General features: G+C 40.1%; 1 protein-coding gene and 1 long non-coding RNA gene across 2 annotated transcripts in view; both read right to left on the reverse strand.

Moving 5' to 3' along the window:
* The window catches only part of PPP3CB (protein phosphatase 3 catalytic subunit beta), a 41,830-nt gene extending 40,739 nt beyond the window's left edge, over window positions 1–1,091 (reverse strand). Inside the window, 1 exon segment of the mRNA XM_072423161.1 lies at window positions 842–1,091. Within this exon segment, the coding sequence (XP_072279262.1) occupies window positions 842–890 (49 nt within the window). The 5' untranslated portion in view covers window positions 891–1,091.
* A 10,418-nt stretch (window positions 1,092–11,509) lies between these two features.
* The window catches only part of LOC140340107 (uncharacterized), an 85,664-nt gene continuing 69,570 nt past the window's right edge, over window positions 11,510–27,603 (reverse strand). Inside the window, exon 3 of the long non-coding RNA XR_011922588.1 lies at window positions 11,510–11,578. This is a non-coding gene — a long non-coding RNA (uncharacterized lncRNA). The remainder of the gene's footprint in view (window positions 11,579–27,603) is intronic.

Here is a 27,603-nt window from a genome sequence, read left to right on the forward strand (position 1 = left end):
GTGTTACAATGCACACAGGCAGAGGGGTGACAGGCTGACCCCCAGGTGTTACAATGCACACAGGCAGAGGGGTGACAGGCTGACCCCCAGGTGTTACAATGCACACAGGCAGAGGGGTGACAAGTAAACCCCCGCTGTCACAATGCACAAAGGCAGAGGGGTGACAGGCTGACCCCCGGGTGTTACAATGCACACAGGCAGAGGGGTGACAGGCTGACCCCCACAGTTACAATGCACACAGACAGAGGGGTGACAGGCTGACCCCCGCAGTCACAATGCACACAGACAGAGGGGTGACAGGCTGACCCCCGTAGTCACAATGCACAAGAGGGTCAGGAGTTCTCCCAAGGCTGGGTGACAGCTTGTAAATCAATGCAGTGATGTAGATGTCCAGGAGGGGAAAGCAGCTGTGCTGGCTGCAATCTGTCAATATCCAATTTCCCCTGTGGGATCAGCAATAACAGAGGAATCCCCCGTGCATGGGAATCACAAAGCCGTCCAATGTTACACGGATATGCCCGATCAGTGGGACCGGCTTATGGTGCTGCCATGGCGCACACACAGCCATATAGGGGGTGCGGGCCGCCGTTGCCATGGTGATAGCACGGCGATGATGTGCGGCCTTGCCCGTGCAGTACCCGGAGGGGGGGTGGGGATTTCCAGCAGGCCGGCTCATCCGTCTCCCCCAGGTTCGGTCCCAGCTGCGGGGCCGCCATCTTTATTCTCTACAAGCTGAGGAAGAGAAGGGGGGAGATACCGAGAGCTGTCATACGGACGGCGGTCTTCCCTTCCCCTTCTCACCGTATAACAAGACGGACAGGACACACACATACACACTCACATTTAATGGCCCGCTCGGTGGTGGAGTGTTTACCGTCCTTGGTGGACATGGCTCAGGCTGGGGTGGCCGCTCCCTGCTGTCAGTGACTAGGCGGGCGGCCTCCTCCTGGCGGCTCCGGTCTGTCAGGGAGGGAGGGGAAAGGGAGGACACGAGCGGGGCACGGCTACAAGCTGACGGTAGCGGCTGCTGGCAACATGGCGGCGGCAGCGCAGACTCTGCGGCTCACACAGCGCGGGAAGGGGGATGTCCCGGCCCAGCATGCACCGCGGCGGCTCTCCCCTCACACGGGAGGAGTCGGGGAGTGGGGGTGCTGTCACCGGGGATGATTCCTTTCACAGTGCTGCGACCTATGGCAGCCAACACACCATTCTTCCTTCCATGAGGAGAGACACCAGCACTGTGGTTGCTGTGGGTTACCCTGTTGCTTTTTATTGCTGATAGTTTTATTAAAGCACACTGACCTATAGTAACGAATGACAGCACACCTGCACCTCCGCATTCTTTGTGTTTTATATAGCGCCAACATATTACACAGCGCTGTACATAGGGATTAGCATTGCTGTGTGTGTAACGCGTGTACATTCCATAGCATTGTATTGCTAAATATAATACAGGGACAGCCCAGGTAAAATACATGCAAGGTGTAACAATGGCTGGCAGGGTTTTTATGAAGGAAGAGACAAGCTATGGGCTCAGTCCAAAAAAGTTACCAGAACCTTCTGTATTAGGCCAATGAAATGAGAATATTCTGGTCGGTGCCTAAGGGCCCAGCGTTGGCACCAGTTTAGGAAATCATTCAGAATTGGTTGACAGACGATTCCGACCTGCTTCTGACATGCATGTGACCTGCTCCATGGTGGTTTAATATATACATGTATGGGAATGCAAAACCTGCTAAAGAGGAACTACAGTCTGTTGACAAAGGACAATGGGCTGATAGGGGAACTATGTGAATGGAGCCTATTGTATCTTGTGTAATAAAAGCTCCTTACTATGTATACCAAACAAGTAAATATCAGCCGAAGCCCAACGAGGACTCCCACATACGACTTCTGGTTGGTGGAATAGCATGTGAGCCCGTCCAAGCTTTGTATCTTTCCAATACTGTACCTCCAATACCCTGGCACCAATGGCTATACAATGCTTTCACTAAAACATGGCACTGCTCCAATTCAATACCTCCAAATACCACTGGCTACACAATATACAAAACAAATTACAATGGTTCCAATACAACACCATAATGACACCATGTGAGCCTGTCCATGTTTTGTATCTTTCAATCCTATAAAACATGACACTACACTCAAATATAATATCCCTAATACCATGTCTCCAGCAGCTATAGAGTACCATGGTGGCACACCATGTGAGCCTGTTCATGCTTTGTATCTTTCTAATAAAACATGGTACTATGATCCAATACAATACCTTCAAATACCATAACTCCAACGGCTACACAATATACAAAAAAATTACAATGGCTCCAATACACCATAGTGACACTATGTGAGCCTATCAAATCTCAAATCTCTGTATCTTTCCAATACTGTACCTCCAATAGCTATACAATACCATATTGGGACACCATGTGATCCCATCAATGCTTAGTATTTTTCAATCCCTTAAAACATACCTATACTCAAATATAATACCTCCAATAATATGGCTCCAATGACTATACAATACCATGGTGGCACACCATGTCAGCCTGTATATGCTTTGTATCTTTCCAACAAAATGGCACTGTGTTCCAGTACAGAGGGCTTCAATACAATACCATGGCTCCAATGGCTACACAATATACAAAAAAATGGCTCCAATACAACACCATGGGGACACACCATGTGAACCCATCAATGATTTGTATCTTTCAATTCTATAAAACATGACACTACACTCGAATATAATACATCCAATACTAATAAAAACCTCCAATAATGACTGCAATAGCTATACAATAACATAGTGGCACACCATGTGAGCCTGATCATTCTTTGTATGTTTCCAATAAAACATGGCACACTGCTCCAATACAGATGGCCCCAATACAATACAACACTCCAAAACAGAAGGCAAAAGAGAGAGGTGAAACGTGTTCAAGGGAAGGACTGAGAAGGTGGATACATGCTGATCACACAGAATGAGCCTAAAGCTGATCTGTCAGAATGTTGTGACTTAACTTTTTTGCAACTACTTTGAATGATTATTATTTGGCATTCAGGGATCAGTCAATGTGTAAACCTTTCAAAACAAAAATATGACCAGACTGGTGATGTCTCTTCTGCAATCAAATAAAATTACCTGTCTGATCTCAATCTTTTAAAATTTACACCTGTCCTTCTGCTGTCACAGGGTCTGCCATCATCCAATCTTCTTCACCCTTTTACAATTCTACAGACATTGTATTCCTAGAATATGCCCATGCCATTCTGAAAGAAAAATCCATTAGTATAAAAGCCTGGTCATTCAGTATATTCAGGTAACCAGCTGACCTAATTTTTTAGTCTGGACTTATATTTGACCAACTGAAGCCACCCTAGACCATAACACTGGTACACACAGGTTTGGAACCATTTTTGGCCAATCAGTAAATATTGGAGAATAATGAGGTTCCACTTGCAAAAATGTAATTAAAGTATTGGCCTCATACAGCACCATTCTGCCCTTTGCCCTGCATGACATCTGCCCTTGGAGGTATATTGTGTCACCCAGAGGGATTTGAGATTATTTTACAATTATATTGTACTTTGCTAATGGCATCATTCTTCACAGATTGAAATACCTGACCTGCGTATGCAAAAATTACATCCAGCATTCCTTGGTAAATGCTATCCTTTACAAATGATAGGCACAAACATTTGTGACCACATAGGTTACTGGTTCCTGTATCAGTTTCACAGGCTTCAATTGCTATAATTACTCTCTGGCTTGCCCAGGATGTTTTGACAAATGCTGAACTGTCACCTAAATTCTGCCTTTGGTGTCAGCTGCAGGTCATTGAGATCATTCCAGGCCACAAAAGATCCCATCATTTCTGTACTCAGATCAGCATTCTCCAACTACCATAATGCTGGAGATCCTTCTGAAGACATCTTTCTGGGTATTCTGATTAACCCAAACTTTGCCTGAAGACACTGCTGCACAGTGCAAAGATCATCATCTTCTAAGGATTGGGCTACTCAGCATTTATGGAAATCTGGCCATAAAGGGAATGATTTCTAAGTTGCTGAGACAACAAATTTGATATCTAAGACCCCTCTCCTAACGGGTTCTTATTTTAAAACTTTTTTCAGCATTTCAGGTAGAGACCATGGGGCAACCCTTAATAGGGTGATCTTGTCACTGGGATGCAAGATTTGCTTTAACCACTGTTCTGCCTCAAATTTACCTTACCCTGTACTAAAAGCAGGAAGGGAAAAATTATGCAAATCTCCCATTCCACCACATCTCAAAAGTGAGATAATTTCAGATTTGTGATGTAGTGGGTTATCGTGCTAGAAATACACAATACAGAATACACAATACAGAAATCATACAATACTAAGCTAGGCTGTTGTACTTAGGCAAAGTACACACGTGCAATAGTTCTCGTCTGATAATCGTCTCAGGGCCAATATCGTACAAGAATCTGACGTGTGCACAGCGCTCGTCGTCCATCGTCCAAACGACTGTCCACGAACGATGAGCGACAAACGATCTTAATGGAAGCGAAGCGGGGTGCCGCTCCATAGTTCTTTCCCTCCCCTATCCATAGAGCAGAACGGTGCTGTATATACAGCACTTGTTCATGCATTGTGCAGTCGTTAGTAAGGATTGTGAAAGATCCTTTCCAACGACAATGATTGCACATGTGTACATAGCCTTAAACAATGTTCCCTTGGTACTAAGGCACCCATTATGTGCAAAGACAATATCCCTCATACCATTACACTGCCACCAGCAGCCTGAATCATTCACACAAGGCAGGATGGGTCCAAGCTTTCACATTGTTGATGCCAAATTCTGATCTTTCTACCTGAATATCCCAGCAGAGATCAAAACTCATGAGACCAGGCAATTTGTTTCCAATTTTGATGAGCCCATGTGAATTGTAGCGTCAGGTGCGTGTTCTTAGCTGACAGGAGTAGTACCCTGTGTGGTCTCCTACTGCTGTAGCCCATCCACTTCAAGGTTTAATGTGTTTTGCATTCAGAGATACTCTTTTGCATAGCTTGGTTGTAATGAGTGGTTATTTGGGTTGCTGTTGCATTTATAAGCTCAAACTATTCTCCTCTGACATCTGGCAGCAGCAAGGCATTTTCAATCAGAATACTGCCACTGGCTCAATATTTTACCTTTCGCGTACCATTTTCTGTAAACCCTTGAGTTTGAAAATCTTGCAGTTTCTGAAATACTCAGACCAACAACTATGCCACATTCAAAGTCAACGAAAACACATTTCTTCTCCATTCTGATGCTCAGTTTGAACTTCAGCAGGTTGTCTTGACAATGTCTATGTCTACATGTTTGTAGTTGCCACTATGTGACTGATTTAGGAATATGTGTAACAAATACTAGCTGCTCACTTTCAAACTTGCCTACCAGTCTTCTTCTGTCTTTTGAAACCATCACTACCACTTAACACTAAAACAAAGGGCAGCTTTTTAATCATCACAGGAGGTAACAGGCATTTATATCTTATTCTGCATTCCCAAATATTACTTTTTTTTAAATTTTCTATTCAACACAGTTTTTTTGCAAGACAGCCACTCAAATGTAGCAATATTTACTTTTATCCCAGGCCATCAGTGAGTGGCCCTAAATTGTGTGGGAGGGAGCATAACAACGTCATTCATGAAATAGCAAACATTTTTTGCTAAAAGTTTTTTCCATATTTCACAAAAACAAAAAAAAAAAAAAAAAAAAAAAAGGGCGAAGTCAGAGGAATCATGAAAGATTTGTATGGTAAAAGGGACATAAATAGGGTGACTAGATTTTAGGATGAATTAACATGCTATGCTGAAAGTGTAACAGAAAGAGCTTTAAATATTTTATCCAAAAGGTGAAAATATATTCTATGTTCATCCTAGCAAAGTGAAAGGCCATCTCTGGTAGAATAGATGGTACTAGGTGTGCTTAGATGTACACACATATGCAGATTGCAGCAACATTGGCCTTATATGCTGACAACTAAAATAGAGAAAAGAGAATAAATTATCTGGTAGACTGATAAAGGAAATGTCTCTACTGAAAAAAAAAAAAAAAAAACACAAGTAATTTGTTCCTAGCAAAATACTGATTATTATCCATTGCTCTGCAATATACTTCTATATACTGCAGAATTGAAAAAGAGATCACTTTTTCAAACAAGCAAGTTCTACTTTGGAATGCAGTCTCAATAAAAAGGCGTTAAAACCCTGGAGCAATTCTACCCTGTTTTTTTTTAAATGATGGAATCTATTTTTATACTTTGTACTGTTGCTGGCCATTGTGAATTCCCTACTGTACTTTAAGTATTGAGCTTTATCTTCATAGCAATAAAATTAAGGGGGATTTTTACTTTCAACAAAACCAAAAAGGACCAAAGGTGTTAGCTGATGTTGCTTCCATCAAGCAGACTACATAAAAAAACAGCCTTGGGGCTCCCAGATTGTATGGAACTGCTCATTTAGTTTTTTTGATGCAGGACAATTCTGATTAGAATCTATTGTGTTTTCAGTGTTCTCATACAGAACTGAACAAGAAGCATCACTTCACATGCACATCTATGGCACCCAGAAGGGTTTCAAGGATATGTTATCTTTAACACTGACTGATTTTTAATTTCTAGGGTAGTACATGTCATTTGCTTCAACCAAAAGTTAGGATGAGAGTTTATTCCCCTGGTCGCCAGCTTTTTATACTTACAGTGGTCATCTCTTCCGCTCGTCCCCACTCCCATAAATGGGATGAACAGAAAAAGAAAACTATATTTGTGTAGACTATTGACCTTTGTCCCAATCAATTCCTGAAGAAGCAGACACTGATCCACAAAACTCGCTGGATACTAATTGCAATTGCATCCATTGAAAGTGTTTATGGATTGGTTTTATTGTATAGATTTATTAAATTTAAATTGAATTTTTATAAATATGTATTTATTCCTGAACTTTGATGGCTAAAAAAGTCTGGTTCGTTCCTTTTTTGTACTATTTAATAATTGTTATGGTGTTACATCTTTGTAATTTATGAAAGCACATCAAAGATAATCTGGCTGGATATATTACTTTAGAGCTAATGTATTAGGGACTGTCGTTCATGCTGTATTACTATTTCTTCATTGACCTTTTCAAGAATAGCTTACTTCTTTCATTTAGACATCATTAGCTGAGAGTATTAGTCCAAACACATGGTAACTATGGGAAAATCAGTTCAGTAGAAAATGTCTGCAGGTGCCAGACCCCAAGGCAACAATATCCTTGTGTTATTGCTTCATTTTACACAAATGAGCATCACATTGTATGAATCATGATACATTTAGCTATATAGTTAGCTCATTTTTTCTGCTGCTCTATTCCCACATTTTCTCACACACATGAGCATTACAGCAATACTTCAACCAAGTAATCATTCCCATGATCATAAATATAAAATATTCTATCCAAGGTGCTAATATCTTAGTAGGTGAGGGATTTATTCCTTAGGTCTTGTCTGTTTTGTTGTTGGATATCAGCAGTGCTTATAGACTGCAAAGGGCTCCTGTACAGCACAACATATTTCTCTTCCATTTATTGCCACAAATCTGATTTTATGTATAAATCCTCTTGCACGTTGATACCCTTTTGTACTTCCTAACACTTCTCCTCTCCTTGATTCTGCTACCTATCAAATGCCATAAATTATGTGAGTTATTCTTCCATCAGTCACTTGATTCCTATGAAAGCCTGACCAATAAATAGAGATATCAAAGCAATAGAAGTTATTTGTCGGGTTACAAGTATCAGGGACGGGGTAAATAAGACACAAAACACCCAGGTGCTGTTTAAAAGTTAATACTTATCTTTATTGGATGTATACAATGGTATGACTAGCTAAATTATACAACCATTCTCAACCAGATTGTTATATGATCATTGTTACCTCATTTTAGCCAAACCTTGTTACATTATACCGTCAAAACATTAGTTAGTATGATATTATATTTTGTATATTACCAGCTGATTTCTTTCTCATGACCTGTTGGGACATCAATAATCAGAATTTTCTTCTTATCAAGTCACTCTAACCCAGAACAAGTGTGGGAAAGAAGACACAAGACGTTTACAAAGACATACATGTACATCCACAATACATGTATTTGGTGTTTATTGTTTTTCCTATTTAGTTTGCTAAGAAGACTAACTCTAATAACTAACTAATAGCTCTGTTCTTCCTAAAACAATTGTTCTATGGTGTTTGCCCTGATCGTCCCTTTTTTCATGCTTTGTGCACATGATACATGAGTATGCTCATTTCTAAATGATGCACAATACACCAATAACCAACAGCAAATTGTTGAAAACATTGCATTACAGATTTGGCATATGTTCCGTTTACTGAAAAGCTTTTTTTTCCAGAAAAGTTAGCCCTAAAGTTGAACCAAATCCCAACGATACTCACTTCTCCCTGTTTCATTGCTGGGCGCTGCCATTTTATACCTTCTTCTCTTCCTGGAAACCATCTCAGGAATTTCACCGGATGACTTTAGTTCCAATACATGGATAAGTACAGTGCTTCCCCAACATAGTTCATCAATCCAAGTGGTTATACTGCTCTAAAAAACAGCTTAAATGACTACTGCTTCCATGATCAAATTGGGTTTTTTTGATGCTTTCTGCTCTGCCATAAAGTTCCTTGCCTTAAAGGTCTTTTGTTAAAAATGCTTTTTTAGTTGAATACATTGAAGAATTTCATGCTAAGAGCTCCCCTATATTGTGTGTGTCCTTCTTAATTTCTGTAAGATTTATTAAAGCAAAGCATAGGGAAACGTCATGCTAGGGCATCCAACATCCGTAAGGTTTACTGGTCATGGGGGTTGATGACCCTATGACAGGCTAGACCAAGGGATTAAGGATGGCACAGAGGACCCCATAGCCATCTTTCAGTAGTGAGAGGGTGCCAGTGATTGATTTGCAGAGTCCCCCTTTTCCGTTTCTTCAGGACTCTGATCCTAGAGAACAGGATACTCACTACACCTCTTTCCCAAATGAGGGGTTATTTGAAGATCATATGAAGGTGCTTTGGGGGTACAGTATGCTCTAAGATTGTGATACTTAAATATAATCTAGGCATTCGGATAGAAAGTAGAAAAGGAAACCGCTGATTTACACAAGCACTTGACCCACTGAGTACCCAGGAGATTATTGCAATGCCTTCTATACCATCAAGACTATCTTGAGAACAGGAAGAGATGCAATAATATTTGTGTACGTGGCCTGCCAGAGTCAGTTGAGTAGCAGAATCTAGTTCATGCAGTGTCCTCACTTTTCGACACATTGCTTCACCGACCTAAGAGGCCACGATTGACATAGGTCACATTCACAGAGCCCTGGGGCCTAAAATCTCTGATCCAACTCGACCAAGGGATGTCAGGCTGCACCCTTACCGTCTCAAGAAGGAAATAATGCAACCATCTCACAAAAGCAACTGTCACCTTTAATGGCACTCCAGTTCTGATCCTTCAGGATCCAAGAGCATGGATATGAGATGAGCTTTGACACCCCTCCCAGAACTTTTGTGCACACACTTATTACTATTGGGGCTTCCACTTCCAGTTACTGACATCTAGGGAAAGAGTTTCTGCATCAATCAGCCAGCTGTCTGACTTACTTTGCTTTCTATCTACTTTTGCTCTCCCACAGCTTGACCAGCCGTATTGACCTGATCCGCTACTCTCCTTAAATACACTGCCTGGTACCCAATGGCAACAACCTCGAAAACAGAAGAGATATTTGGCTAAAGAACAAGGTTGAACAGGGTTGAGAGTTTCACTTCCCTTCAATTTCTCCCCTCCCTCCTTCTCTCAGGATGGACAACTCCACCGAGATGGACAAATCCGCCTCCTAGAACTGTAGTCACTGTACAGACTGAGTTTATGCTTCTTGGTATACGGACTTCTAACGCCTACTTATTGGAATTATGTTTTAATAAATGTAATTATTAAATAATATTGAACTATTAATAATTTATTTTTTCTAAGTTTATATTATTTCATTTTTTGAGTGCTACCAAGAATAACCCTTCAATTTAAAGGTATTTTTTCCCTAGAAAGTAGAGCTTATAAAAGCAAAAATGTTTCTTTACTTTTTACTAATTATTTTGCATTTGTTAGATGCATTTACGTTTCTAACTGTATTGTACTGCTAGATGCTCAGAAACCTGTACGCAATATATTTGCTTGTATACATGCATAAATGGCAATAAAAGCATACCTAAGTAATGGCCACTGTAAATGGCTATCTATAAGGTATTGACATCACAATAACCTGTTATCTCGAAGTTGGAGGTTAAATGAAATACCTGTAGCTAATGTTTACCAACTTTATGATGGTGCTTTTATGAGACATCATAGAAATATATCTAAGAAAAAAAATGTACCGGTAACTGCAATTGCAACTCAGTATGACTTCACAAAGTACAGTATAGATTCTTGAATATAACCAATAGTCATGATTAATTAACACTCTCAAAGGCTAGAGAACATAGACTATCTCATGGGGGAACCTAGGTGAATTAGCACTATTTAATCTAATACTAAATCACTGACCCAGAATTACCACATGGATATCAAATCTGAGGACTCAGGTAGTAAAGCAAAGCGTAAAGGATTCAATATTTGTACCCCAACAGGAGTCTTAAAGCCAAACTCCAGTAAGATTAGGACACAAATCATTACAGCTCAGTAGTCAATCTAAAACAAATCTGTGATAATACATTAAATGAATTTTTCTAAATTCAAGCAGTATGATCATATTTACATCTGGTAATACATATAAAATATAGGGCTGGAGTGTGGGAGGAAAAGCAATTCACTGAACCAATAGGCTTATGTGCTGAGAAGAAACATTCTGATAAGAGAATGGATTATAGAGTGACATAGAAAAGTTCATATTCTACAATAGTGTTGCTACTTTTTCTGTGTCAATTTACAGGTTAGGATGCATCCATAACAACCTAAGCTCAGAAAAAGTGGATTAAATAATGTTGGCCAAAAGACTACTGACATACAGTGGCAATTTTATTGGTTATATTCTGCTCAAAGAATACCTTGTTATCATGTGACAAAAACACAAGTTATATGGTAAAGAAGTCTTAGTACTTGCCTTCCTTAATATGTCACCAGAATTTTACTTAAGTTTGTTAATGGGAATACAAAAATAAAATTTTTGATACATTTCAGCCATGGCAGATCAGTTGATTCCTTCTAAAGTTAGGAAATCTGTTACACGAGTAACATTTTAAAATAAGCTTTAAAATCATCCATTCATGAATATTGGTCTGGGTCTTTGTCTCAAAAAGTTTATGATCAGAAAACCCAGAAAATATATAATGAACAAGTTCTAAGCACACCCAAAAAGTTGCATGCAAACAGTTCAATTTAGTTCAGTGCTATTTGCGGACATTGAGGACAATCATTTATTACTTACCTTCCATATCAGAAAGAATAATGATTAAGTCCGCCTTCATTTCAACAGCCAACTGAGCTGCCAATCAGTTTTCATATTTTATGCTTATTACCTGTGGAGTAAAGCAAGGTCAGGAGGTGAAAACAGACTCCAAGGTTCTACATGAAATTGTAGCTTTGGATTCTAATGATTAGTCTTATAAGAAAATTGTCATAATTAATTAAAAACTTACTTTAAAAGCACAGCAGACCATCCGGTAGGGAGTTTATAATCTAGGGCTTATTATGACTATGCAACGGTCTTCACTGTTTAGTATTGTGCATATTTTGACCCCTGTCCATTGTGGTATTTTTGTATGAAATAATTATCTAAATCCGCTCTATTCTTTACCTGACTAAACACTGAATACAATATCCCAAAAGTGTCAGCATGGCAGCAACTCCACATCACTGTGGTTCTAATTAATCATTTTTGTATCACTAAATTTTGCAATGCATTTTACAGTTAATCTTCTGCCTTCTTCCTGCTTCTACAGGGGCTAAACAAAGGTAACATCTTGTGGAAGATTTATTCACATTATCTGCAAAATCCATGTAGCATGATACAGTACATACGAACGAAAATACAATTTAGCAAGTATCAGCAACAACCAAGTTACCTTAAACTTAATGAGTGGTTCATTTCTTGGAAGGAACCAGTATGAACCAAGCACAACCTATATGCCAGAGCTTTAAGGGGTCACGAGGCAAACCTCAGACACCTCCACAACCATTAGTAGCTAGCTAGGAATCACAAAATTCTCACATTTTATTAAAATCTTTTTATATGTGAGATTAGATAAAAGGCAATTGACAGTATTACTAGTAATTTAAATACTGAAGGCATGGAACAAAAAACAATTGATCGTGACAGAACAAAGACCAATAAGGTCACAAGGATCAATATGTAAATTTTTCTTCAGTTTATCCAAGCTTTAACGTTGAAAGCTGCAATGGTATTTAAAAGCTGGAAACATTAATGCAAAATTAGACAAATACACTGCCTTTGCTGTATTTTCTCACCACATTGAGCAGCCATTAAAATTATAAGGCCACTAAAGCTAATTATTAATATATAACAAAAAATAAAATTTGTAAAAATAAATGACTTACTGTACAGGGATATCATGTAGCTGGAACAGGAAGAGAGGTTCCTCTGTAGGTATGACTACTAAATGAGGTCTCAAAGAATCAGATGGTAAATATGCCCTCAAGGACTATAATGCATTACAAGTCACACACTACCAACCTAGATTTATAGTAGCCTTCTTTTTAGATATAAGCAAAAAATAAATAAATATTCATACTGCACAGTATGCTTTTTTGTTATGTTTTATGGCTGCAGCATACTGCACAGTACTGCAGGTCATCATCTCCGCTGATCTCTAAAACTCATCACTTGGTTCACCAAATACCAATATTTCCTGGATCCTAGGGGAAGGATTTGTTACACTTTTGATTAAGCCCTTACCTTTTTTGTCCAACAGTCACTAACTAAATCAAAATCTCTTTTAACCCATTGAACCCTGACTATATACTTACTGGCAGCTACATTAAACACTGCTGTATCTCAATGCCACTGATGAAGCCAAAAAGCGAAACGCGTTGGGTAAGGAGACTTTAATACTTTACTTACCGCTCTAACATTGTACGGGTAAATGATTGAATAGTTGCTATCAGTCTAATATTATTCATCCTGATCCCATTCAAAACTCCAAATGGGCACGGGAAAATATTTATCTACTCTACATGTAATACTTTGATTAAAAATATATTTGTTTGATACTTGAAAGCCAAAACCTCCTGTTTTTTTTTTTCCTTTGATGTAAATATCTTGAGGACAATAAGTTAAAGGCAGATATAAAATGTAGAGCTACGATATCAGCAAAAGTCTTATAGTACAGAAGAAGAGAAACCTTTTGGACCTGCGGATTTGGGGATGGGGTCTCCCTAATGGTCCCCAAAACTCCTCAATCTGAACCTCCAACAAATGTCTAACCTTGGAGGGCAAACATGGCAGGCGCAATTTGGCTAAATCATTTTAGATAACCACCGCTTTTGGAAAAGAGGGAGTGGAAGTCTGCTAGTGTTGAACAATTTATAAATAAGTTCTCCTAATAATCTTTAAAGGTTAATGCTATGTCATTAACCAAAAAAAGCTCTATTTCCTGTTTTCATGACTAAGAAAGGAACATGAGTTTATTCTTGCAAACCCCTCAGTGCTCTAGCCAATAGTTTGTCACTCCTATATCCATGCTTATAGTACAACCCACCACATTTAGCCAAGCTCATTTTAGCTTTATTCCAGCAAAGGGCAACCAATTTTTCCATCACTCATCACTGCCTTTAGCGATTGCCTTGGGTAGAGCTCGCTTGGTGGGAGGATCCAGAAGTGTCTAGACTATGATCAGAAACATTAAAATCACCATCCAAAATAAGTAAACCCTCCCAAAATCCCTCCAGTTGCACTAAAAATCTTCAAAAGAAGGCACGCCGACGTGTAAGAAATGTGTAAATCATGACAGGACTACTAGCCAAGAATTCTTTCACAAACACTCTACCCTGCTTTTATACATATTACGAAATTGCCAGAAGGCAGAGTTGGCAGTCCACATACTCACACCACTACATTTCGAACCTAATGAACGACTATGGTAACCAAAATGGTTACCTAATCTTGGGAAATGGTGGTCTGAAAATGATTTTTTGCAGGAATGCCACCAGGCGCCTTTTTCTGAACAATTCTGTCAGTATAAAAAAATGCTTTTCTGGGATATTTAGGAGTTTAACATTATCTGTGAAAATCTCGAATTTGAATGTTTGCAACAAATAGGCAGGGTAACAATATGAGGTTGGGGAGGGGAGGGGGGGGGGCAAACAAAAAAGGAGCAAACACCGCACTAAAAAGGAAAGAAATGCCCATCTTTTATACTGTGCTGGAAGAAAGTACATACCAAAGGGAGAGCAAACAAAGGTTAAGGGAGAGACAATTATGGGGATGTCTAATAGATGAAATAGTGAAACAACCTTACGGTAGCATAAACTGAGGACCCTAATGGGGAGGAAGAGCGACATGAGTCCCAACTCCATATGTTCAAAGTAACATCAGATTAAAAAAAACTTGTACATATAGGCTGCATAACATACATAGAAGGTAAGATACTGAACAGGAGTGACTAATAAAGCCTCTGGGACAGCAAAATAAGTAAGCAGCAATTATAAACTACTCAAGAGTTAAGGCAGCATAGATGCATTGACACTTCAAAAGAACCTTAACTAAAAACCAGAGAAAAAGTTGAAAACAGGTCAATAGTCTGAGGGCATAGCCTGCAGTGTAGAGGTGGAACATCTGGTCGAACAAGACACTATCTCAAGTCCCAGGAACCATCCTCAGGCTGGAAGAGAAGCTGATTTATGGCTTTTTGCATTATGTGAGACATTGGGCCTGATTTATTAAAATTATCCTGGACTGAAAATAGACTATCACAGGAGAACTTGGGTGATCCAGCAAACCTAAAGCGGATTTCTTAAAATCATTTGTTTTTATATACAATATTATTTAGCAAATGTTTTCAATTCTGAACCAAATCCATTCCAAGTTTGCCTATGATAGTCTGTCCTCCCCAGTCTTAGAGAGCTTTAAATAATCAATCAGATCCAGAGGTGTTGGTAAGCAGAAGCAGTTCCAGCAGCTAGTCTAGGATGGCCACTATAGGTAAGTCAAACACTTCCAAAAAGGAAGGTAAATCTGAAGCTTGTCTAAAAATCACCCATCTTTATGTCACAAGTTGAAAGGAGAAATCCCATTGATAGTTCACTGAATTTTGTTGCAGAAGATCCAAAATAGGTTTAGAGGTCTTGCTAAGAAGAATGTGGAGAGAGAAAGATCCTAAATGAGAAGCTCTAAACCCTGAAAGGAGACAATTTAGCTGCTAAGTTTACAGGCCAGCAAAACGAAAAATATCTTTTATGGGAAATGCATTTCCATATAAAGAAGAAGGTTCCGGATGCACTGAGGGCAAGAATTTATTGAAAAACAAGTCTTAAAATACTCAAGATGAGACTGGATACTTCTACTTGAATACTGTATTAAAAACAGTAATTACATTACACAGGGTCTTGCTCCTACTTTCTGCTCATTTAAAAGAGCGCTCAAAACCCATTTTTTCAAACTTGCCTACACATCTTCTGTCAATTGAAACCACCACTACATATCTCCCATCCTATTGTGTGCGAAATTCCCCCATCTACTAGATTGTAAGCTCTTCGGGGCAGGGTCCTCTCCTCCTGTATCACTGTCTGTATTAGTTTGTCATTTGCAATCCCTACTTAATGTACAGCGCTGCGTAATATGTTGGCGCTATATAAATCCTGTTTAATAATAATAAAATAATGTTTTGAATATTTTTTCTTGCATGTCTCAATGCGTGTCAGAATGTGAGAACAAAGTGTGTGCATTAATGCTCTATAATGGACTGCAAAGCATTTCAGTTCACTTACCAGTGCACTACAACAGACAGCTGGCATGATGATATATGTAGTCCCACCACTACAGTGTTTCTCAAGAGTTCTTCCATAGATGTCTAGGGGTTCCTTGAGGGGTGAGCAATTTGTGATTTTCAGGTCATTTTAGCAGACACCAATGATCTGTAAAGGTGATATTCTTTCCATTGCCCAGAAATAAAAGGAGTTCTTCCCATTGACCAGCACACTAATGCACTGAGCTGTGAATATAGTAATTATAGTAGGAGTTCCCTGAAGACCAGAAAGTTGTTTCAAGGGATTCCCCCATGTATAATAAGTTGATATATGGTGCAAAACTATACCTCTCCTGATGCCCATATCTCCCTCTTTAATAACAGCACAGATCCCTCTAAGTATAAGCACAGTTGCCATTTACCCCTTTATAATGTCAATTCAGCCCTCTTTGTTGAAAGAACTATTTTCCTATATAGCCCAATACTGAGTGGGCATGCCACTATCAAATGGCATTCTTTGTCTCATAATTAATCCATTGCTTCTGTTTTTCCTACACCAATAGTAAGGCTTCCATTACCCAATCCTCAGCTCCTCAATGATCAGATCCCCTACCTCTAACTAGCAAAACTCATTCCATCGAATGCTGCCTATCCCTACAGCAGAAGCATACAGTATATACACAGGTTAAGCTGCACCCAAACAGTCCAATGCAAGGCAGAACTGGTCTGTTTTACAAGCTCTTCAAAACACAGCTATACAACACTAATAGGCATAAGATGATCATGAGGAAGCTTTCAATTAAAATGTAAAGTTATTGCAATCTTGAGTATTGCAGTTGTTATACTCTATATATGTCTTTTGCTTACAGAAGACCCTACCATTGCAGGACAAAAGCCAAGGTCCAGCACCATATTACAAGCCTTTCTTACTGTAGGCAGTTTACATGTTATCTGATTTTTATTTATGTGTTTTTTTTGCCATCTTGTCCTAGATAACAGTGACTACACTGTGTGCTAGACCAAACTCTAAGGTTGGCACCAAGAATAAACCTCCAGCCATGAAGTGAACAAATAATGCTCTATGTGATACGCTGTAGCTTCTAACTCACACTGGGTCTTATTTATTAAAGCTCTCCAAGACTAGAGAAAATAGACTATCATGGGGAAACGTGGGTGATCAAGCAAACCTGGATCCAGCTAATCATTTGTTATTAGCTGACATGTTTTCAGTACTGAACCAAATCCATTCCAGGTTTGCTGGATGACCCAAGTTCTCCCAGGATAGTCTATCCTCTCCAGTCTTGGAGAGCTTTATTAAATCAGGCCCCCCCTGTGAGAAGCTTAGTGGGAGACATTTACCAAGGAAATTAGCAACACATGTAGGTGACAATTGGGCTCCCTCCAACTTAGCAAAGTCTTTACAACCTGTTCACATCTTCAGTTTATTTCTTAATACATGAATTTGCATTCTTAACAGGTGCACAATTAGGAAGTGGTCAGGGTTACCGGATAGGTTTCATTTAGTCCAGTGGCAACCAAAGGAAGAACATAGTGCTCAATTTGTAATCTTGTAAAAAATCTGTCAAATCTGTGTTCTGCCTCCATGATATTACTTAGTATTGTTGTGCTGTGCGGATTTTATGAACAACGTCCAATGAAAATAATTAAGGCCAAACACATGAGAGTTAATATCATATTGTTTCTGAGGGTGTCAATCCTTAGCTATCCTTTTCCATGTATGGTAAGTGTGCCCATAAATTAGGAGATATTGTATTATGTATCAGTTGACCTTTCCTAAAAGATTCTTAAATGGCTTGAACCTGAAATCTGCCTAATGCTCAAATATCCAAATTGCACTTTTTTTTGTTTAATGCAGCAAAGCAGGTGCTCTCCAAGGTGTGGTGGTCTTCTAGCTCTACAGTTATTCACTTAAAACATAAGGTATCTTAGTTTGTGGTAAAAAAAAAAAAAAAAAATAGTAGTTCTTATTGATTTGATGTTCAAACTTCAACTGATATGAACTCCTTGGACAGACTATTACTTTTCAAGGTATTTTGATAGCTCACTCTTTCTCCATTGATGTAATTACCTACCTCCCAGGTACTGTGATGACTAGTTACACCCCGCTGTCCACTACCTCTATAACCACTAGAATGAATCCTCTATTACTCAATTTCTTAAGTCAGTCTTCTGTTTTTACCCTCCCCTCCATTGTTAATCATTTGAATTAGATAGATGCTACCTAATTATGGACAAGGAAACCTTTCTGGATGTGTATATCACAGTCCCTGACCTATTTGATGATTTTTGCCTGTATTCAGACCTTTAGGACCTATTTCCTGTTATCACCCCTCTCCTCATAACCCTTCTTAGACAGTGACAATGTTGTTTAATGTTAACCTTCTGGATTGCTTTCATAGGAGTTGTTTATTTGTTTAAACCTGCAAGGCCCTGGTGCAGCACCACTGCTGATCAGACACCAGATGCCAAATCTAAAGCTACATTCTTCTCCTTTACCAAGTCCCTGCTCAGCCTCAGGCATTTGAATGCCCCCAGGACTTGTGTGTAAAGAGTAGTTTCTGGGAAAGAACAGAGAACCAGAAGCTCACAGATAAATTAGTTCAAGGAATTCCAGAAAGTCCATAAAACAGAGCCAGACGTCATACACAGGTAATAAATTCACCAAAACAAGGCATCCAAGAGTAAAGACAAAGTAGAGTCAGGGTCACAGGAAAAGGTCAGTCCAGGCAGTTTACAATCAGCCAGGGACTAATCTGCTTTTAAAGTCCCCTTTAGCTGAGCACAGCCTCAGTGTGTGCTGGGGATGCTGAGAAAGTACATCTCAGGCTGCACAACTAAAGGGAAGCAGCAGATGTGAGCTGCCGACCAGAAAACAACTAATTCCTTGTTCTCCTTGCTGCTTCAAGTGTGGGATCGGCCAGATGAGTCTCCTAACAAAGTTTTTCAATGACCATTTATTGAAACAGTTAAAATCACATTATAATATGCTCTGAAACACAATGCTTACATAACGTATGTTGCTCAGGATGTGCTTAACCACCTGAAACTGCCCTTTGGAGAAGTGAAAAAACATGTTCCTAACCTGAATTCAGTCTTGCAAAGTAAAGCATGTGGTAATAAAGAAATATTCTGCAAAGCCTGGCTCTAAGCATAGCAAAACACTCTCCGTGAAAAGTAAATTACATTATGCCTGATTTGCCATTTATTCCTATAGTTTTGCCTTTTTAAGGGTGTAGTGAAGATAATCTTAACTACACTGGTGCATGCAAAATGTAACGATACAATATGGTTCACATGGAAAAAAAAAAAAAACAAAAAAAAACAAAAAACAGTAGTACATGCATCTGTATTAGCATGTTACAATAAATTCTTTGTGAAAACTGAAAAATCTAGCTTGTATCAATTTCAACGTTTAAGGCACATATCCCTGAGGGTAAAGAAATAAGAAAAACAGCAAAAAATGTAATCAAACCAGTAGAGGTAGATATCCTTGTGGATTTCCTGAAAATATATGTGTTAGTGTAATTAATTACCTTGCAAACATAGCTTGGTACGTGGCTGAGCATTTAAAAATAATCCATGTATTATCTAGATTATCCAAACTAATGACCTTTGCCTCCTCCATCTGACACACTGAATGTACTTTACTCAACCACAGTTTTACTGTGAGAATCTCTTGTGTGTTCCCAAACAATGGAATAACACTACGTGCTGCGTTTAGCAGATGGAGTGTCAATGATTTTTTATACTTTTTCAAGGCCATCTTGTGTTACGTGTAGAAGGCATACTTCCGGTCTCAATGGTAGTGAGGAGCGGGTGATAATTTGGTAGAAATTCACAACTTTCTTTCTAGAAACCTTGTATCCCAGAGCATTCCCACCAAATGTGTCATTGTACCCTTGGCTGCCTTACAACGCCAGCATAGGTCAGATTTCTGGGGTGAAACTCTATGGATTTTCTCTGCTGTCCAATACCAATGAGTAAGTATTTTATTAGCATTCTCCTGTAGCCTAGTACTGATGGAGCATTTGTTTGCCAGTATGCAAGCCCTCTCCCACTGATCATCAGGAAAGAGTGCTGGTGTAAGGCCCGGATCAATACCCGTATTACCCAGACACCAATCCCTCAATCTGTGCCGCAGTCTTCGCCTATAGCAGCCCCTGCTCAGCCTGGGGAGACTGGTTGTGTCTTCCAGCACTCTGTTGCCCCCAGGACTTGGTGCGCAAAGGATGGTGTCTGGAGATGGTGGGCACCGTGTCAGCTGCCGGCCATATGCAGAGTTCAGAGCCACAAATGCACAGTAAGAAATCTCAGGAAATCCAAAAAACTAGCCAAGGTCAAACACATGGGAAATCAGTCCATCCAGCGAAGTACAAAGGGCAAAGGCAAAAACAAACAAACAGAGTCAGGGTCACAAGCAAAGGTTGGTCCAGGGAGAGTTCAAATGGATAGTCAGAAAACAGGTGCAGGTCAGTAACAGAAAACACACAACAATCCAACATAGGTAAGCCCAGCAGACTCTATAACAGGCACCTCTGACTGGGAGCAGGGAGGCTATAAAGACCCAGCAGCCAATGACAGCCTGGGATTAGCAGGAACTACTCTGCTAATCAGCTGCAGACAACTCAATTCCCTTTAGCTGTGCAGCCTCAGTCCACAGGATGCTGAGGGAAAACCTCAGCTACAGGGATGTTGCACCCTACAGGGCATCCTGCAACCCCAGTGCTACCGCGAGCGCAGCTGCCGGAGAGAACAGGCTGCACGCGCCCCTCTTGTGGTGAGGTATCGCCTGGGATCTTACGCCCAGAGAGCGCCGCCTAACATTACCCCCCCTCCCGAGGAGGGGCTTTTGTACCCTCCACCTACGGTTTTTCAGGGTTTTCATTGGGAAACTTAACTCATCAAATACTGGGGAGAATGCTGTACCCAACGGAAATCTAAAATTTTCTTAACCTCAAACTCAGGCTCACCTTCCACATCAACGGCGGGGAGGGGGGCTCCAAGGAAGGTGCCGCATTAGCTGCCGATTTTAATAAGGAGACATATAGTCTACACTCCTAACATTGCGAGGCAGGGTTACCCTATAAGTTACTTTATTCACTCAGCAATAGAGTATCGGCCAATGATTTTCGGCTCGAGCTTGGTGGAAGGTTGGCTAAGGGCAATATTCCGGGTGGAAACCCAAATTAAGTCCCCTGGAGCTAGTTCTGGCTCTTTGGAATAATATTGATCAGCAACGTTGGAGGGGGGACCAGACAGATAAGATAATTTTTGATTCTGTCTGACCAGACACTGAAAAGGAGACATTTTAGTTGATGAATGTACAGCGTTGTTAAATGCGAACTCTGCAAATGTAAGGCAATTCGCCCATTCCTCCTGACAACTTGACACAAAGCAAGGGAGATACTGCTCAACGACTGATTGGTCTTTTCAGTCTGGCTGTTAGTTTCAGGATGAAATCCAGAGAAGGAAAGGGAAATGCCTAAACGTGCACAAAACCAACGCCAGAATTAGGACACAAACTGCACACCTCTATCAGAGACTACATTGTTTGGGATACCATGCAACCGGAAACTATTCTGAATGAAAAGTTGTGATAATTCCTTCGCCGTAGGCAGTTTGTGAGGGGTACACTGTGTGCCATTTTACTAAACCGGTCCAACACTACCCAAATCACAGTGCATCCTTTGGACACTGGTAGGTCCACTATGAAATCCATCGCAATTTGCAACCAGGGTTTGTCAGGGACAGGCAGTGGCTGAAGAGTACCTGCTGGGGCTGCACGAGGAGTCTTACTACGAGCACACATGGCGCAAGCCTTTACAAATGCTTGAGTATCTTTAGGAAGGGATGGCCACCACACATGGCATACCAGTAACGCCAAAGTCTTTCTCTCCCGGGTGCCCAGTAACCTTAGACTCACGAAACTGCTGGAGGACCTGCAGCCGTAGAGGCAGTGGTACATATAACTGCCCTGAGAAGTGCCCAATGTGCTTGTCAGGATTTTAACCTTTTGGCTCCTTCTATGCACTCTAGATTCTTATGGTCAGTGAATATAGTTACTGGATGCTCTGCCCCCTCCAACCAGTGTCTCCACTCCTCAAAAGCTAACTTGATAGCCAAGAGTTCACAATTTCCAATATCATAATTTTGTTCTGCTGGAGAAAATTTACAGGAAAAGAAGACGCAAGGGTGTAAACGTTCTGGGTTCCCCCATACTGGGACAAAATTGCTCCTACCCCAAGTTCAGATGCATCTACCTCCACAAGGAAGGGTTGCTGAGTATCTGGATGTACAAGGATAGGGGGGGAACAAAAGGCCTCTTTTAACCTTTTAAAAGCTTCACAAGCCTGGGTTGGCCACTGGGAAGATTTGCTCCCTTTCATGTCAGATCAGTTAGGGGAGTGACTAGGACCGAAAAGTTCTTAATAAATTTCCTATAAAAATTATAGAAACCTGGGAATCTTTGTAGGGGCCTTCAAATTCATGGGCTGAGGCCAATTAAGGATAGCCGTGACCTTGGCCGGAATCCATCGTTAGACTCTGATCAGAAACAATGTAACCTGCTCGCCTAGGGAGGTTTCCTTGAGCCTCCCTAGGCGCTGAAGTCCCCACTTCCTCTTTGTGCAGGATTGCACAAAATGGCCAGATTTCCCACAGTACAAACAGAAACCTTTACTCTTCCTTCTTGACCTTTCTGCGGCTGACAGCCTTGAAGAGCCCAATTGCATCGGCTCTTCAGGCCAAAAGGGAGGTGGACTGGGTGCAGGGACAGCCAGACCCTCAGCAATGGCAGCTGGCGCAGGCAGTTCCTCCAAACTGCAATCGCGAATTCTGCGATCAATTCAGATTGTCAACATCATCATTTCATCCAGAGTCTCTGGCATGAAATGCTTGTGTAAAACAGGGATTAGTCATTCTGGATATTTTGCCCTTTTTAAAATCCCTCAGAAACATACACCTCTTTTAGGCCCCTTAACATTTTGAGACAAGAACATTTGGGGATGCATGTTTGCAGCACTCAATTTTTGGCGTACTATATAATTCAAGAAAAAAAAACACTAAACCCAATAGGTTGTTATGGTAGAAAAGGAGAAAACAGGGTAAAAATTTACGAGGCCCTGACACCACAATGTGTCTAAGGGTCTCTAGGAGTTGTACGAATGGACCAAAGTAGTCAGAAAATTTTAACAAATAGCAGGTGAAACCTCAATTTTCTCATCTCCACTAGGCTAGGGGAGTGATTACTGCAATTTCAACCTTATATATTAAGTAAGCATCAAGAAAATTTTTCAAAAGCATGTTAAACAGGGTTTATGCTCATCTCAAACTACTTTTCTTATATCAGTAAGATAAAAAAGTAAAACATTGTTTAAAGGACCTTACTCTTTTCCATAACCTGACTCAGAGGCTGTCCAATGAAGTTCCAGAATCAGCCCTTCGTCTCGGTGTCTCCCTCTGTTTAAGTCCCAAAGTTCCTCCCGGCTTCTTGCTGCGTTTGGGTTGTGGACTGCCCATAAGAGAAGATGTAGAAACTTTGTCAGCAGGTTGGGCCCCTTGTATCTGAAATTCTCACTACCACACAGGGAATTCCATTTCCAGGATTTGGAGTGCCGCACAAAACGCTGGCAAATCAGATCCTGTACATAAATAAGCTGGTTTCCCATTCACTACGGCCTGAAGACAGAATGGGAAGCACCATCTATATGGTAATTTTGGCTGATGTAACACTTGCAGGATAGGTTTCAGTGCCCGTCTATTCCTCAAAGTAAAAGGGCGAGAAGTCCTGGTATAGAGAGGTAGCCTGTTCTTGAAACAGTATACTGTCATTTTGTCTTGCAGCAGCCATTGTATCTTCCTCTAACATAAGACATTGTAAACTACATATCACATCTCTAGGAGGCATATGATCTGGCCTCTCGGTCTAGGAGTCCTGTGGATTTTAATAATATCAATCACTTTGTGATCAGGGTGGGTCAACAGTTCCTTAAACAGGGTTCCCACTGCTGAGGATATTTGCTCTGGCAGGACAGATTCAGGCAGACCTTTAATCTTTATGTTATTTCTTCTGCTTTTGTTATCAAGTTCTTCTAATTGCCTGTTCAACTCTAAGAAATGCTCTTTATGAGAAGATACTGTGCGCTAAATATGTACAGTTGCGGTCTCATGTTTTTCTTCCACTTGTGCCACCTCCTCTAACTTGGCTGTCATAGTAGTAAAGTTACTATGTAATTCTGTAATCGCTGTGTGGAGAGATGCCTTGATATCAGCAGCCATGCTGGGTAAATCAGCCAGGAGCAAGTGTCTTCGAGTCCCCCTCTCTCCCTCATCAGCCACCTCTAAGAACGCGAGAGAGTGTCCGCTAGACTCCTCTTCCTGTGACTCCGGCGTCTTCTTGCAGTCCAAGTCCGGCTGCTTGTCCTGCTTCTTTGCATTAAAATACAGTAGGTCACAGGATTGTGATCCTAAAAGCGACCGCTGTTTTGCGGAGGGTGTGCCCTGTGAATTTCTGCCCATCATAAGCTGCATGGCCTGCTAAGTAGCTTGTTCCCCCGCCTGTGGACTCAGAGCCGCGTGATTAAGCTGCCATCTTGCTCACGTGGGTAGCCATGCGCCCCCTTAAAATGTAAATTTAAGTGTTTAGGAAGTTGTTTAGTAAAGGTTTCAGCATCATCTAGCAGATCCTTGACCCTCATGTTTTATATTTTAATATTTTAGACCTCTTTAGCTTTGTAAATAGCAATGACAGCCTTCTTGTTTTTCTAAAAAAAGGTTGCCTCTAGTGTATTTTCAATGTAGGAAAGAGTAGAAATGTCATTGTATTGGTAACTATGAAAAGTATTATCCAGATAGCAGTACAATACTGCAATAGTACAAGAATCTACTACAATCAGCAGAAAGCATTGTTAAGTGTCACTAATCAAAGTAGAAAGACTTCAAGTAAAGGAAAAGCATTTAATGATGAATAATACAACTTACAAACTTACATTAGTTACCAAAAGATTTGTTTGGAAAGGCCTTTGTGTCGATCAATTGTCATGGGATGTATCTATTTACCTAGAAAGAAAAAAATGGCATTGCATACATGAATTTCAATGGCTTGAATGGTAAAAGTCAATCCACCTTAACTGCAAATCAAATGTCTTTTTTCCCCAAAACAGCAAAACTGACAGGATCTACCCATTGTATTATATTTTCTCATTCTATGCAATATGGATACACTGGAAATTGCAGGAAAGTTATTGCAACTCAAATGATGTTTAAAGGAAAATATATTACATTAGGAGCTCATCCAGGCTGTCTTATTTTCCAGTAGTACTATTATCTACTCACCAGTTCTCAACTGCACCAAAGCCCTGGTTACGATTGAAATGAATGGGAGCAGTTGAGATCCCTTTTTTCACAGGCATTTGCAGTACCGTGTGTTAGATGCTTCATCCAGGATCTTGAGGTGGTCTTCTGCTCAAACTGCTTCTTTTTTAACAAGTTCAGCTTCCTGAGCAACACAATTGCAGAACTCTATAACCATACCCAAAAACTCATGCCACACCAAGCAATTAAAAATATTAGGTGCTGGGGAGTTAACCACACGCTTTCACAACATGAGCCTGAACAAACCCATAGTTATTCTATGTTTGATTTCTCATTGTGGTGTTTATCCTAAAGTAGTTTTGGATAATAAATGTTGGACTTGCTCTGTATTGTTGCTGTTAGCATTTCTTGCTTAGGGGTCTATTTATAAAGCAGTGAATCTGATATTCCTTAAACATTCTCTGACAAAGAATCAGTTTGCCACATCAAGAGAATTGCCACTAAACACACATGGAGCTGGAAGATTCTACACCGGAGAATGCGCACTGAATGTCAGATTCACTGCTTTATAAAAAAAGACCTCAATATTGATTTACAATGCTCATTATTGGGAGCTCTCAGCGGCTTATGGCAATTTTTTGGCTTGTTTAACAATAGTAAAGACAGAATAATAATGGCACAGAGTGCATAGTTTTCCATGTGTGTTGCAACTGCGATTGTAGTAAGACACTGCAGATTGTAATAACACACTTTGGTGAGATGGAGTTTGCTTAAATAATGATAAAAAAACAATTGCCAATGAAATTTGTTTGATAAAGCAAATCAGTGTACTTTGTCTGCAATCATTTACTATATTTACTAGACACCAGATGGCAGTACATTACAATAGGAGTTTGAAAAAGCCTGGTGGTTATAGAAGTGAATGTCAGGGCTAAATATTGTGTAGAACATTGCTCCACCTGTTCAATTCCTTTAATGACCAGAAATAGAGGAAAGTCTAGAAATGTACTTTGTAATTTGTCATGAAATGAACATAGCTACTAAATCCTGTTGTGCGCTGACAACACCCAACACTTTTGTTAACTCAAACTACTGATTAGTGTCCCTTTTTCTTTACATCTCTACAACAGAGTGTAGTATCAAGATAAAAACTGCTAAGGCTAGTGTGCACAGAACACAGGGCAGCTCTGAATTTTGTTGCAAAATTAACCTTATTAGGATTTTCACACTTCAAACAGAAGTAACAAAACACTTTCAATGGTATATATAACTAAACAAACGAGACATTTATTCCTATTCCTTCTCATATTCCTATTTGATGACTTTAATTGTACATACATATATATATATATATATATATATATATATATATATATATATATACATACACACACACACACACACACACACTTCTACGGTTACTAATTTGCCCAAAACAGAACCTAGTTGCTTCCAGGATAGTGGACTTTAACAATGCCAACTGATTACGGACTCCTGTTATTTAGCATATAATATCCTGTAAAACTATTATTATTGATGATTATCTGAATTTTGTAACCTTATCAGCCCTATCTGCTGGACTACAGGATAACCATACCCTTCTGTCTATGGTATCCTATGTATGGTATGCAGGAAAATACAATCTGAGGGGGAATAATCCCACACAGTGCAGGGAGTGACAAAGGGCCACATGTCACGCAGGATGCTGGAAAAGGCCTCTGCTTTAGAAGTACCTATCATCAGCACATCTTCCCCGATCACCCCTGTGACGTTAGAATGACAACTTGTGCTGAGTTTAGAACCACAACTTGCACCCACTCATGCTTACACCCACCTTCAGGCTCCCAAGCATATCCACCTACATGCCTCCAAATCATTAGGGTCACAAATACACATAACAGCTTCCTCAAACTGCAGCCCACCCACACCCAAAACTCCTAACCATAACTATTTCCCATAAACCTTTTAACAACCTTAGCATCACTAAAAATATCATACTAATTTTAGTGCTATTTATTTTACAGTGCAAAATAAAAAAAAATGCTATTCAAAATAGATAAACATAATCATTGCCAATATAATATGTAAACTATATGAGCCTTTTATTTATATCAAGTAGGTTATAGATGTTTTCCAAGATTAATGTTTGTGATCCCAATTCAAATAGAAGATTCTACTGCTTGGGACCTTAGCACAGAAATCTGTTCAGTAAAGTGCACTCCTAACCATTCTACTCTGTACACTGACCTGTATTTGACATGCCTGCACTCCTTATGCGATATTGTACC

The sequence above is a fragment of the Pyxicephalus adspersus genome, chromosome 10, assembly GCF_032062135.1.
Source record: "Pyxicephalus adspersus chromosome 10, UCB_Pads_2.0, whole genome shotgun sequence".
Classification (NCBI taxonomy): Eukaryota; Metazoa; Chordata; class Amphibia; order Anura; family Pyxicephalidae; genus Pyxicephalus; species Pyxicephalus adspersus.